A 15182-nucleotide genomic window follows, 5' to 3' on the forward strand; every position below is an offset into this window, starting at 1 on the left:
TAGCAAATAAGCGGCGCACCCTCTCTGCAGCGGACAGTTCAAATGTATCTAGCAGTAGGGTCTTGAGGCGCTCATATTTGTTCGTCGCCGGGGGATCAGACAAAAAACCTACCACTCGAGCTGCGGTGGAGCTGCCCAACACTGCCACCGTGTGGTTGTACCGGTCGTCGTCGTCATCCACGTTGCTCTTGTTGAAGTTTGCCTCCACAATAGCAAACCATGCAGCCGGAGCCGCCTCCCAGAACTCAGGTAGTTTGAGCGTGGGCGTGCGCGCACCACGCGCTTCCCTGACGGGGGATGGTGATGGCTGCCGATGGCCAGAACGTCTTCCTCGTCCGGACATTTTGAAAGAATGTTCGTTCGCTGATTATTGTACACAATTCGCCGTAACAAAAATCCACGTCGGGGTCACCAGTGTAGTGCCCGGAGGAAAGAGGAATAAACGGAGGTAACGTAATGTTTGTTTAATGTACAAAGCCACGTCAGTAAACAAGAACACAAGCGCATGAATCGCCAGCACAGTAATGAATGAATAACAGCCAGTGCAACCGCAATAGATGTCCCCTCTGGCCGCGGTGCCAGATCATTAGTTCCCTCCCACTACACAACATAGTCAGAAGATGAACACGAACCAATACTGTAGTCACTACAATATTCCACTATAGCAGTATATGGTGTGTGCTGTACATTTGAATCTGATCTAATTTTGCAAACGGCCATCGCATTATAATGAGCTGGACAGGTGTGTAATGTGTGTGTGGTGACGTGAAAGCGTATCTGGGGGACCCTGATGGAAACAAGACAAACATCTTTCTCAGGTCTGCATCCCCTTAACAATTGTATGTATTGAGCCGTACTGTATTGTACCCATTCTGCAATCTGTTAAATAAAGTTTTCATTCATTCATTCATTCATCTGCCATGCGAGACTAGGCGAGAGGCAGTGTCCGCCCTTTTAACTCCTCCCCCGGCTTCACTCGGCTACTCTCGTCTACTAGTCGAGGCAAACCGAAATCCATCTCGAACAAGCCTACTGTCAAACCGAGTACAAGCCACGAAGCCCCGCCCACGCACAGTCAAACCTAGTCCAAGCCACGAAGCCCCGCCCAGACGTTGGACTTGCGGCTCTGCAGATATCACCTATTGGGAAAAACTCGGAAAAGCCATTTGTGGGCCGCATCAAACCAAACGTCTGGGATCGAAACCACTGTGAAGAGTTCAGTTTATATGTTATTAGCTAGCTAATATCTGATGGTGAAACGCTGTGCGTGGGGTACCTGTAATTCGGACACCAGGTACCCTGAAAGACTGGATGGAGGAGTATATTTCATTCCTTTTCCGAAGCCCATAAGAAAACTCGGGAAATGCAGGCGGTGGATTATGCTGTGTCGTCGACCACATACACAACTGAATGTGAAGACCATTACCAAGGACACTTATGTTTGCTCAAAGGTAAGGTCAATTCATAGAGACATAATATTTGACGGCATGTATTAGAAACGTAGAAGACCAAACTATTAGTTTGCTAACGTTGCGCTAACGTATATCCAGCCCAGCTAGCTAACGTTAGCTGCCAACTTGTTAGCCAGCTAGCTAGCTAGCTACAGTGTTATCAACATCAACGTTTGCTGTCTGACTTTTCGTCCTCGCTAGTTAGCTGGTGTTTTTAGCTAACTTTTGCTAACTGTCTTTTCACCCCACAGCACTTCAGAGATGGGAAGCCAACTCTGGAATATCCAGATCCCATCCCGGCTTCCGTGTGTACTGCTCCGAAAAGACGCAGAGCCTCACCCAAAAAAAGGTAACGTTACTGTCAGCCAGGTGCATAACAGTGAAAATAAGGACCAACAAGGACAGTTATAGTTATAGATTTAATGTAGTGACCACCATTGATAGTATAAAGAACTGGCTAACAGACAACAGGTTCATCTAGGCAACAAGACGGAATCCATATTAATGGGTTCAAAAATAAGGCTAAGCAGGGAGGATGAATGAATGAATGAATGAATGAATGAAAACTTTATTTAACAGATTGCAGAATGGGTACAATACAGTACGGCTCAATACATACAATTGTTAAGGGGATGCAGACCTGAGAAAGACGTTTGTCTTGTTTCCATCAGGGTCCCCCATTTTCAATTCATAGACATTTATGACATACACAACATACATGACATTTATGGCATAGGGACATATAGGTATTTAGTACTGATACATTTGTGACATAGGCGGTATTCAAATATACAGTACTGTTACCCCTAGATCCTGACAGAGTATATACATATGATGGGGAGGGGACTGTACATTAGGAGGGGGTGGGTGACATAACGAACTTGTTATATTATCATTGGTGCTGCTCATCAAACAATTATTTTCATCAACAAAGTGCATAGAGACATTACATGAGTAATGTCTCTATGCACTTTGTCTCTATGCACTTTGTTGATGAAAATAATTGTTTGATGAGCAGCACCAATGATGTTTTTTTTTTATAATAAAAAAAAACTGAAACATGAATACTACTACATGCAGGGGCGTAGCTGTAGATTCTGGGCCCCATGAAAGAATGTATCTGTAGGCCCCCAGTGAATTCGAGTGCGTATAAGCGCGCGATAAATTTTTTTGTCATTTATTTATTGATAAACGCATAATATGGTTTTTACCTATACATTCGGATCAGCAGTTCAGCACCTGCACTGTTGGTGGGTGAGCCTAGTAAAGGATGTCGCATTGCGTTCATCTTCAATGAATGGACCAATGCAATAGTCTACCAAAGCCCCCCCTCTCTCTATATATATCTCACACACACACACACACACTTCAGAAACAAACATAGTATCAATGAGAGCATCAATAGTACACCTGAGTGATGTGTAGTAAAAAAAAAAATTGGGCCCCCCCAGTGCTGGGCCCTTGGAATCATCCTAAAATACCCCCCCCCCCCCAGCTACGCCCCTGACTACATGCACTTTAGATTATGCTCGATGCACTTCAGATGCCATAGTGCCACTTGAAACCAGTAACAACAGGGGCAACGATGTAAATAAGTCCTGGACTTTTCGTTTTTATCCCTGACAATGTTTATACAAATGTTGATCTGTCAAAGTTTTTATGTTTGTTGTCAATAAAATCCACTTTGAGCTGCATTTTATGTATGAAAGATGCTCAATAAATTAACTATTATTATTATCTGTCTAAGCTAATACTCAGCTTTTTATTTTTATTTTTTCACAGAATGAAGTGTGCTGGAGATGTTACTGCCCTCACAGAGACGACACGGGTCAACCCAAGACAGGACATGAGTGACAATGAAAGAGGTCTGATTTATGTTTTTGGACTAAAGTGAGCATCATGGAATGTGTGCAGATTTACAATCATGTCATTGATGAACTGAATATCTCTGTGAACTCTCAATATATATATCTCTTCTTGTAAAAAGTACAAAGTCACAGAAGTTGAGTCCGCTAAGTAGTAGTTGCCCTTGAATTTGGTAATAACAGTTGTGCCTCTCTGAGATGTGCATGTCTTCTCCGTCTTTACGCACATCGAAATATTTTGTGGCTGCCTCTGCTACCATCATGTCCCTTGCTGCAAAGGGACATTTCACCTCAAGCAAGCCTGTTTGACCATTGTCACATATTATTGCATCTGGTGTTGCCCCAAGGAAGGGGAGATCTTGTTGCAGGAGGAGGCCAGAGCTATGAACATGGCTATCTGGAAATGTCTCCTGGTACAGCTGCTTGGCCTTTGACTCATTGGCGGAGCCATAGGTTGTTGCAGTAGCAGTGAAGGGCTTGGGGTAATATGTGGACTGTATGAAGGCATCTGAAATTTTCTTTCTCTTTAGTATCTTGCCAAATTCTGATACAGTCAGCCTGCCCTCTCGCTCCTTGTGCCACAGTGGACATGCAGCCTGTCCCGTGGTTTGCAGTTGTAGTTGTCTTGCTTCCTCCAGATCAAAGCTCTGGATGTGCTGTGGTGTTGGTATGGCTATGTATGGAGAGAGGGGCATGGGGATGGTCTTGGTACAGGAAGAGGATACAGGCAGTGATGTTGCTGGGTTGGTCTGTGGGAGCTGCAGCGAGAGAGAAAATTAGAAACATCAAGGAGTAATTTGTCTCCTCATTTCTTTCTCCCATCATTTATCTCTCCCCCTCATCCCTCTCTCACCTATCCCTCTCCCCTTATCCATCGCCCCTCTCTCCTCCCCTCTTACTCCTCTCTTCTCTAAGAAGGTCAGGGTGTGGAGGAGCCTCCAGATGAGGAGCGCCGGCCTGTGGAGCAGGCTCCCCCAATGGAAGGTGGACAAGAGGAGCGAGATGAAAGATTGAGAAATCAACGAGCACAAATCGAATCACTGACAAGTATAAATACTGTTCTGAGCCATAATCAAGTACCAAATAGATTAACACCAGAGGTCTTGCAGCACAGCCGTGTACCAGCCTATTTCAAATATGCCACTGGATTCACTTATGATCAATTCAATAATCTATGTACTGTGTTTAGTATACCTAGCAGTGAAACAGCAAAGCAAACTTCAGTCCCATTGACATATAGCAGCAGTGATTGGCAAATTAACAGAATGCCCCTGCGTGTGCAGCTCTTGCTTGTTCTTATGAAACTGAGACAAAATCATGATTTAAAAGATTTGGCATTTAGATTTATGATTGATGAATGTAGTGTTGGTACTTTGTTCAACGCATGGGTGGACTACATGTTCACAGTTCTAGGGGAACTACCCGCATGGCCTCATAGAGACATAATAATGGCACAAATGCCAGGAAAGTACAGAGAGGAATTTCCTACAACGATGGCAATATTAGACTGTACAGAGTTAAAAATTCAAACCCCAACTTCAACCTACAAGTCTGCAAACACATTGAAATCCCTCATAGCATGTGATCCACGAGGTTCTGTAATATTTTGTTCAACTCTTTTCACTGGATCTATGTCTGACAAAGAAATAGTTAGGCAGAGCAACTTTATTGAGCTAATGAAAAATCTGCTTAAACATGGCTATCTGCAGGAAGGGGATGGGGTTATGGTAGATAAAGGATTTTTAATTGAAAATGACCTACAAGAAATTGGACTTGAAATAAACATCCCACCCTTCGTCAGAGGAAAAAGGCAGATGCCCTCTAAAGATGTCTGCCTGACAAAAAAAGTGGCTGCACACAGGATAAATGTTGAACGTGCTATATCAAAGATAAAGAAATTTAAAATTGTGTCCGAGAGGATCCCTAACATAAGGTTGACAAACATCAACCAGATCTGGTATGTTGTGAGTATGCTGTCTAACTTCCAGCCTTGCATCCTGTAAGATCCTTATCAAACTGGCCAGTATCACGTCTTCGTCTGGTTGGCTCTCCATCCAATTCCTCTGCGTTGTGTCATTTTAATGGTCCTGACGTCTCCGATACTGGCGGATAAGATCCTTATCTCCCCCGTTAGTGCAATCCATAAACCATACTAATTCTCCACCTCCGTAAGAATTCGACACTTCGACACCGTGAGATACCTTATGAGGAAAAGCGTTGTTTTATTGCTATAAACAGAACCTCATAATCAGATGTTATCAGATGTTATCAAATTGTATCGTCCTCGAAGAGTCTATTCTAATGATCTTTCGGTGTGTTCGTCTATCGTCCTTTTGTTATTCAGTCCAATAGTGGTCAGGCCTGTTCGTTAGCCGAGACCATCCTCGTGGTAGCCGAAGCTAATGCTGATGTGGCATTCTTCCTTCCCCCCCCCCCCCCCCCCCCCCCCTCTCAATGAGAGGAGAGAGTGTCTTCGTGTGATCTCAGTCCTACTCGCTCTTGGTCAGATTCTAGTCTGCCTTACACCCGGAAACACCGTTCGACTCATAGATGTTCGTCGTCGCAACGACGGCCCCGCCTTCTGGTTGTCATGCGACGTGTTGTCATGACAACTGCGTTAATAACCTTTACACACCATTAAACGTTTCATTCACTTTTGCATTAAAAGGGTCACCCCTCTCCCTCGCTCTGGGCCTACAGTACACTCGCTCTTATCTGTGTTCTTCCAAGGAATGCAAAACAAAACACCCTCGCTGGCAGTGTATTCAATCCACTGGTCACCGTTCTATCACCGTCTTCCATGCACATTTCGATCTACCATTTTAGCTGTGGTACTCTCCCCCCAATCTATACATCACATACATTGAAAAAGCACCCCAAATCCTTCAATCCTCAAGAATACCATTACCTGATAGCTCAAGCCACAAACAATGGGGTAGTCCTTTCCACCTACTGCTACCTGTATAGGGGTCTGGTTAATGATGTAGCTTATAGGTGTGCCTCTCATTCCTCTGTGTCTTATATATTTCCTCACTGATTCCTGACTACCTCATCCCATTTCTGCTCTGCACTATATAGTATTGTATATTAGTACATTGCATAGTATATTGTATGGTAACTCAGTTACTTCTATTCTGCATCGAACATTGTACATATGTCTATACTGAACACTGACCTCTATTTTTACTTCTATTTTACATGCTATACTATTTTATTTCATACTTATCTTGTCTAGCACAGTCTCTGGAGCGTAACAGTAAGAAGCATTTTGTATAAAAGTATTCTGTACTTCTGTATGACAACTATTAAAGAAACTTGAAACTTGAACTTGAACTCTTTCCTAAAGGCAGAAAGATACATGTTACTGTTAACTGTTAGAAATGTATCAGATATTGTGCCTAGGCTATTATTCTTTCACATCAAACTGCATGACGGTGCAAATATTTTTTTTCAATAAACTGTGAAGGAGCACCATTTTGCCTTTATTACCAAATGTATCTGTGTTTTTATTGTGCTTTGAAACTACCTGTTAGGAGTGTAGGTGGGGATCACTGGTCTCCGTTTGCGGTTCAGTTTGGCTTTTGCCATGACTGCAGAGGTTATAGGCTGGCCTGCTACCTTTTTCCCTCTGGGTTTATGCCACTGCTCTGGCCAACTTGTACAGGAGGCAGTGTCATCATTTTGAGCACGAGAAATATCTAAACTGTACATGAGCCCAATGATGTGTGAACAGTAACCAGGTGCCCTATGGTTTCAACAGCAATGAGAAGGGGAGAAAATAAATAGGCTACTGACTGTTTGAGAACACTGCTCGTACTAGCTGCTACTTGAATATCACTAACGTTACATAAATGACACAGCTGTCGGGTCTAGCTACTGGCCTACACAGTGGCTTTGACATGCAAATCCAATGTCTGCCTGACTTTAGCCCTGCCCCACCCATTCAGTATACCGGGTGAGTGAGGGAGCTCGTATACTGCGTTGGAACACTAGCCTAAACTAAAATATCACCAATAGTAGTAATCATGGAGGTCTAAGGTAATAATGTGTTAGAAATTACTTACCCTGCAATACACGAACAACACTGCTCCATGATGGTGTCATCAGCAACATTGATTACAATTCATTAAGAAATGAAAATGGGGGACCCTGATGTAAACAAGACGAAAGTCTTTCTCTGGTCTGCATCCCCTTAACAATTGTATGTATTGAACTCTACTGTACCCATTCTGCAATCTGTTAATAAAGTTTTCAATCAATTCAATCTCTGCTGTTCACTGCTACATTTTTAGAAATGGAAGATACAGGTGTGTAATCTCATTGTTGTATAATAATGAAAGATAATAATAATTATATACAATTTTATTATATATGGTAAATGGTGGATTTATATAGCGCTTTTGTCCAAAATGCTTTAAAATTTTTTTTGTTCCTTACATTGTTTTTACCCATTCACTCAGACATTCACACACCGACGGCAGAGGCAACCATGCAAGGTGCCTACCTGCTCATCGGGAGCAGTTAGGGGTTAAGTGTCTTGCTCAAGGACACTTTGCACTGCAGGAATCGAACTGGGAACCTCCGGATTACCAGACGACTGCTCTACCTCCCGAGCCACTGTTGCCCCTGTATGTATATATATATATATATTTATTAAGTTATTACAGAGATGATTATTAGCAATGATTGATAATGTGATAAATTACAATTACATCAATATTTATGACTAGTGTAGCTTGGCATATTTTACATCCATAAAACAACAAATGGGCATGACCTTTGGAACAGCATAATCCTTTTCTAATTATAATAAATCGAGATGGTTTATGTTCCCAGTAGGGAGAGTCTCAACCCGGCCTCACCACCCTGATCTAGTGAAGAAACACTTCAACACCTCTACTATGAAAAGGTTGATAACAAAGGCGGCCGGGTAGCGCACCGGACTAAGCGTCTGTCTACCACCGCAGAGACACTGGTATCGAATCCAGCTGTCAGCGGTGCCTCCGGTTTGGCCAGTCGTCATACTGACACAATTGGCAGTGTCAGCGGGTGGGAAGCCGGTGGGTGGGTATCCTGGTCGTTGTAAACAGCGACTCCTACAGGTCGGTCAGGGCGCCTGCACAGCGAGGAAGGGATCTGGGTGAGGTAGTGTGCCCTCCCACGCGTTACACTCACCCAGGTGAAAAGAGGCTGCTGGCTGTCTCCTATGTATCGGAGGAAGCATGTGATAGACTTCAGGGCTCCCTAGACCGACCAGTGGGGGGCAAATGTGCGCAACGGCCAGGAAGGGGAGGGGGGAATTGGCATAACGACTAAATTGGGATGAGAGGAAAACACAAGAAAAATAGGAGGAGAAAAAGTGAAAAAAAAAATTGTTGATAACATCAACTAATTTAAATTCCGACCCCCAAAAAATAAATGGCATTATTGGCAATATTTCACAGTATCTTTGTTTGTGTCTCTAAAACATTTGTGTTGAGAGCCGAAGTATGTTGCCCACAGAGCCGAAGTAAGTTGCCCACAGCAGCAGCTGTTCTTGCTGTGGGCAGGTTGGTACCATCTCCAAACACCATTTCTAGTGTCCCTTTGTTGACGTTCAACCAGCCAGCCTTATCAGCCAATGAGCTGCCTTTAATCACCAAACTGGGCCCCATTGGCGCCGTGACATGAAGCATCTCGTACTAAAAGAAAGTTGTGAATGACATAATTTATTATATGTATAAGCCAGTTGTCAATATTGTGAGTTTAGTGCTTTGCATTAGGTTGTTATTATATTGTAAAACAAGACAACAACTTCTCTAGTGTAGGTCACGATTCTAGCCATTTTCCAAGTTGCTGTTTTGTCAGCATTATCTTTGGTAATTTCCTTGCTGCTATTCTGACCAGCATTCAGTTTTTTGCTCCTAGTATTTCTTGTAGCTGTTCCAGCAACAGATTTAGCTATTTGCTTAATTCTATGTTTTTCTCCTGTGTTCCACATCTTCTGCCTGCCTCTCCTGTATGCCATGCCCAGCTCCCCTCTAGCCTTCTCCCAGCCTAGTCATGCCCCAGGCCTTCCCTCTAGCCTTCTCCCAGCCTAGTCATGCCCCAGGCTCCCCTCTAGCCTTCCCCCAGCCTAGTCATGCCCCAGGCCTCCCCTCTAGCCTTCCCCCAGCCTAGTCATGCCCCAGGCTCTCCTTGCCCCTGGATCCCCTCCTCAGCCCGCTGAGTATGACAATGTAGGTTATATGAAAGCAACTGTTTTTCAAAACATCACAGCAGATTACCTTCTCATAATGGAGCTATAGACCAAGAGCAGCTATCAAGTACTGATGGCAGGACCTCTGTATTGGGAAGGAGGAAGCAATCCTGCCTATCAATCAATAATGTGTATGTATTGTGAATTTATTCATCGATTTATCAAGACAATTATTAATATAAAGGAGGTACCGTTTTACTGACATGCTAGCCTGTGCCTATTGATTTTTTTTTAATTTTTAATTTGATTATTGTTGAATATATTTGACAAGGACAATGCAGATATTGCCACATTTGGTCACTGGGCAGGATTAATTGACAAGGCTAGTTCAAAATTGTCCTTTACTAGCCTGAGTTGTGTGGAGTTGACGATAAAATAGCACTGCTGGATGAGTTCCCAAACTCTTTGCTTCCTTGTATACCAGTCGTCATCTTATCTAAAGACTGTTTGAGTTTGGATGAGTGGCCTGATAAGCTGTTGCTGGGAACATGATACACTTTTATAGATGAATATAATGTACCAATACTGCAATAGAATACAATAGAAAACACACCTCCAACCCGTCACTGCAAGGTTCATATCTCCAAATTGGGAGGCAACAAGTGTGCATGAACTGATAAGATTCAGCCCTTGAAAACTTGAAGTGCCCTTGACAAGACATTTTACACCTGTACTGTCACGGTTTGTGTGTGGTGGTGGTGGTGGTGGTGATAAGACCCAGGAGCAGCCTATTGTTAACAAAGGTTGTGCACAATAGGGCTGAACAATTTTGAAGAACAAATATTGCAATTGTGATAGGATTTGCAATATTAGGAGGAATGATAACTTTTCATTATTATTCTCATTTTCATTGAAAAACATATTTAAAATGGTGTGCTGTGATTTTGATGAAAAGGGATGAACTGTACTGTATGCACTGAAATGTGTGCAAATATCAAGTGAACAGGCCTGAACATTGAAATGATGGGGGCCCTGAAAAAGTTCAGTGAATGGGTCCTGACCTCATCAAATATTATATATATCATTCTCAAAGACACTTTGACGTCACGAGACCACCACCATTTTAGTTTAGGGGACAACAAACAGGTGTGTACGAGCAAAGGTATGCTGTGAGCTCCGTTTTTATAAATATTTTTATTTCATTCTTGTTCATTTCACAACCTTTACATACTGTATAATTTGTTTTGAAAATATTGAGGCCAACATGGCATTTGACTATTTTGAAAGCCTTTCTGGTGGCTCGAAGGCAAGATATGAGACAAAGCTCGCCCTGATCGACTTATAAGACAATTCAATAACAAGTCCTTAGAGCAAGGACAACAACACTGAATGTGATTGATAAATAGTATACTAGTAACATATACAAATTTAAAAGACATGTAGGCTACTTGAAGCCTCCAGTGCACATACACTGAGAATGGACTATATGGTGAAGTAGCTAGCAGATAACATTTATCTGCTGTTTACAGCCTCACAGCCAATAAAACTTAATTTACGATATAAATATTCCTTATTCTCACCTGTTATGAAATAGGTAGAGCAGACATATGTATGATTTGACTTGGGGAACCAGGGTCTGCTTTGGTCGACTCTCCCGTCTGAGTCTACGTGTGCGCTCTTGATAGCTGCCAGACACTTTTTCCTCTGTGATGTCTCAACTGGTATTATATAAAACTTGCGATTTGGATTTTTGATTTTGTTATTGGTACAAAATGTAACACAGCAGCTCTTTGGCATTTTGATGCACTGAAGAAAATTACCCTTGATTGTGTTTAATTTGCCGCTTTCTGGTCCGTTTTCTGCACTAAATGAAGCGTGCAATGTACCCGGGGTGAATTTCCCCCCACGCTGTAGTTGCGTAGCAACAACAGACAGGAAGTTGACTTCGAGAATATATTAAACATATGTTTATTGCTGGCCTCCATGGGCCCCCTCTAGCAACTGTGCCCAAGAAAGCTTTCCCCTTTCCCCCCCATATTCGGCGGCCCTGCCATCAAATGACGCAATTATATAAAAAGTCTGCACAATGGGGGGCATTAGAAAAAGAAAAAAAAACGATTGTGACTATATACTGTGGGAGACAATTATTGATTTTATATTAATAAAGTAGCCTAGATAATATAGTTAGTGTTGTGTTCACTCATAGTTAAAGACAGTCAATGTTGAGTAGTGACATATCACATTCTGTTATGGTGCCAGACCAGAGACCCAGATGCAGAAAACAACAGAACACAGCCGAACACAGAGGCATGACAGACTTTATTTCAGCACCTTTCATTATCAGCCAAATAGAACTCTTTTATGGTGCAATACTGGTTTAGAGAGAATGAGCCTGTGTGTGTGCGTTCGTGTGTGTGTGCGTGCGTGCGTGCGTGTGTGTGTGTGTGCGTGCGTGTGTGTGTGCAGCAGCAAGTGTTGGTTGCTTATAGACACTCATGTAATTAGTATCCGTCTCAAGTGACCTTGTCCAGCCCAGCATCACCATTGCTTCACTAAATGGCTTCTAGAAACAGAATTTATTTGTGCGTTCACGCTTTTCTGACTGGACTGGGCAAGAGTGTGGGAGTTGAACCTTCCTCGTGAGGACGGATAGAGAGAATGAAGGTGGAACCTGCAGGTATACAGACTTACTGTCGCTATGTGCTGGTTGATACCGTCACCCTTGTAAAGATAAGTGTCTGTGTCTGGATAATGGTGCCGATACCTGCTGCATTGGTATTGTATTGATGCACGATAGGACTGGGCGATATGGCCACGTCTCTTATGATATTATATAATTTTATATTGATAATAGCCGATGTATGTCTGATATTTCTTTAAATGTTCATTTGGTGAAGGAGGCAATTTCCACCCTACATTGTGGGGAGCCGCTTTGAGTGTCTAGAAAAGCGCTATATAAATGTAATGAATTGTTATTATTATTATTATTATTTGTGCCTCTGACATGAAGACAACATGGTGGTTCATTGTTGAAAGAAACAGAAAGAATGTTCGTTTTCTGATGAAGGTGAGGAGAATAACCAACACTACGAAGCTCCTGCGTCATCTCTGGTTTTTAGTCACGGGAAAACTAACACAATTTCACTACATGTTCAAAATACTGTATGCTAAGACATTTTAGTGCTGTTATCGTGGAAAACTCCATCGTAATAGTTATTGATATAGTTGTATTGCAAAGACCGGTTGAACATAGTTGCGTTGAGACTTTCCTAAAACATTTGTTTTACAGATTAAAGGAGCTGTTCATGTACTCAGGTGTCTGCTAAAGCTGTTAGTCAGTAGTGGCACAGAACAACTGATTGTATCGTCTACACCAGACTCTTACTAGTAATTGGGGTCAATTCTATATGGTTTTGCTGAAATAGCTGCAGTCAAAAGCCACATTTACTCACTGGACTGGTAAACTGAACAACGCCTTGGAACAACAAAAGGCGTATTCAATAATACATTTTCACAACATTGGATAGCATGAGGAAGCCATGGTGTTGAGTGAGAAGCTCCTGTTGCAGCGCAGCGTGTGTGCTGTGTCTCTCTCACTATATGCATAATTCATGCAGGATAAACCCTCTTTCAAAACATATTGACTGACCATACGCCAGGCCTACATGTACCAATATGTTCCTTTGGTCAATTGTCCCACGTTGAAAGCATTCAACATACAGTACTTGATTGTATTTTGAATTGTGTTTGTTTGCGTTTTGTGTACATTTGCTGTTTTGAATTGTTGAATTGGCCTTGATATTCTGTACATTTGCAATTTGCATTTGTTTACGGTGAATTCCAAAGTCCTGGTTAAAAACCTCTTAACAGTCCTGCAAATTCTGCATAAAACGCCTGTCGAGTGCATACCCAAAGTCAATTGAAAGCTATTCTTGAACCATTTATAGCACATGAGCATGAGTCTGGCCTCTTTTGAAAGTTTTTTTTTCTTCCACAACAGGAAGAATCAGTCAATGAAGCCTGTCTGAAAAATCAAATGTTCAGCTTTTCTCGTTATTTGTAGAGGAGGACCGCCATGTGAAAGCCAACGACCAGGACTACAATAACACGTTTTCATACACTGTAAGAAGACCTCAAGTGTACATTGGCTATCAGGATATAGGCTACAGGTTCCTCTGTGGTGTTAATTCTGTTTCTCCCCAGGATAACCGCATCATAACCTCAAAATACAACATCTTTACCTTCCTGCCCATCAATCTGTTTGAGCAGTTCCAGAGGGTGGCAAACGCTTACTTCTTAGTGCTATTGATACTACAGGTATAAATAATTGTGATAACGTACAATTTTGTAATTTCATACGTTGTTTTAATGGACTTAGAGAGATCAAATGAAATTCAGTAGATTTGGTGGATTAGGTTCACCATAGTAAACTGACACATTTTCTTTCTTTTATGCAGTTAATTCCAGCCATTTCCTCACTGTCCTGGTTCACTACCGTTGTGCCTTTGGTGATGTTGCTAGTAATCACTGCTGTCAAAGATGCCACAGATGATTATGTGAGTGGGCAATACTGGGCATACTAAATGGTAACAAGTCAACGACTCTTTTGGATTCTGTATGTTGAAATACTTGTGTATCTTTTTTCTTTTACCTTTATTTAACCAGGTAAAATGCTTGAGATCAAGGATCTCTTTTAAAAGCAAGGCATGACCAAAATGGCAGCAATAAAAATAATAAACCAGGTTACAACATACAGGACAAAACACAGACAGACAAAAGGATCAAATCAAAATAATTGAGCAAGCACCACCATATCCATATATATCTTAGCAAAACAATTATCCTTCTCCTCATTGCCCATATTCACATGCCGGCCATTTTGCTCTTATGTCATGCTCAGGTTGGGATTCCTTTCAACCGGTGGAAAGGAATCCCAACCTGAGCATGACATAAGAGCACAATTACCGGCATGTGAATATGGTCAATAATTGTTTTCAGTTCCGTCACAAGAGTGACCAACAAGTCAACAGTCGACAGTGTCAGCTTCTCGTCAGGGGAAGGTAAGTGTTACTTTTGTTGCCATCATTCTCAAGTTACCTTCTGGCCAACATGGTTCACAGAATATTATTTGGTGAAAACCTTTATCCACGTGTCGTTGTTGGCTTCCACTGCAATGTGTCAAAGCACAGTTACTTTAGATCCCATGTCACCCACTTGTGTTTTCTTTCGTGCCAGTTTGCAGAAAGAGAAATGGATGAACGTTCGAGTCGGGGATATCATTAAACTGGAGAACAATCAGTCTGTTGCTGTGAGTCAATTGTGGCGCTCTGTCATTTTCACTAGGATCTCAGTAAACCTCTAAGGCTTGATGCTGTTGAGAAACCTAAAGGGAATGCTGCTGAATTTGTCTACAAGAGAATCTTTGTTTCACACAGACAGTTACACAATACTGTAGCTCTACTGTAGAAAATCAGTGTGAAAATGTGACAGTTTCCGGGATGGTTTAGGGGGCTGTGGTAAATGTTCTAGTTTATGACCACCTTGATAAGCGAATACAAACCTCACTTAAAGGAACACGCCAACATTGTGGGAAATGTGCTTACTGTCTTTTCCTGAGTCAGACAAGAAGATAGATACCAATTTGCTCTGTGCGTTCAGTAGAAAGCTATCCGGCTGCAAGCTAGCCTA

The 15182-nt window shown here is 42.2% G+C and overlaps 1 protein-coding gene and 1 long non-coding RNA gene across 2 annotated transcripts in view; both read left to right on the top strand.

Annotated features, from left to right (window-relative positions):
- Window positions 1-1178: 1178 nt before the first annotated feature.
- LOC311244721 lies at window positions 1179-6784 on the top strand. The gene is made up of 4 exons (XR_014620716.1): window positions 1179-1451; window positions 1703-1800; window positions 3234-3316; window positions 4235-6784. It is a non-coding gene; the product is annotated as an uncharacterized lncRNA (long non-coding RNA).
- A 5368-nt stretch (window positions 6785-12152) lies between these two features.
- Window positions 12153-15182, top strand: part of atp8b4 (ATPase phospholipid transporting 8B4) — a gene marked incomplete at both ends in the record, with an annotated part of 30846 nt that continues 27816 nt past the window's right edge. Inside the window, 6 exons of the mRNA XM_084335096.1 lie at window positions 12153-12171; window positions 13558-13616; window positions 13698-13811; window positions 13952-14050; window positions 14493-14554; window positions 14730-14802. Of these exons, the coding sequence (XP_084191222.1) occupies window positions 12153-12171; window positions 13558-13616; window positions 13698-13811; window positions 13952-14050; window positions 14493-14554; window positions 14730-14802 (426 nt within the window). The remainder of the gene's footprint in view (window positions 12172-13557; window positions 13617-13697; window positions 13812-13951; window positions 14051-14492; window positions 14555-14729; window positions 14803-15182) is intronic.

Source organism: Notolepis coatsorum, assembly GCF_963971535.1.
Source record: "Notolepis coatsorum genome assembly, chromosome: 18".
Classification (NCBI taxonomy): Eukaryota; Metazoa; Chordata; class Actinopteri; order Aulopiformes; family Paralepididae; genus Notolepis; species Notolepis coatsorum.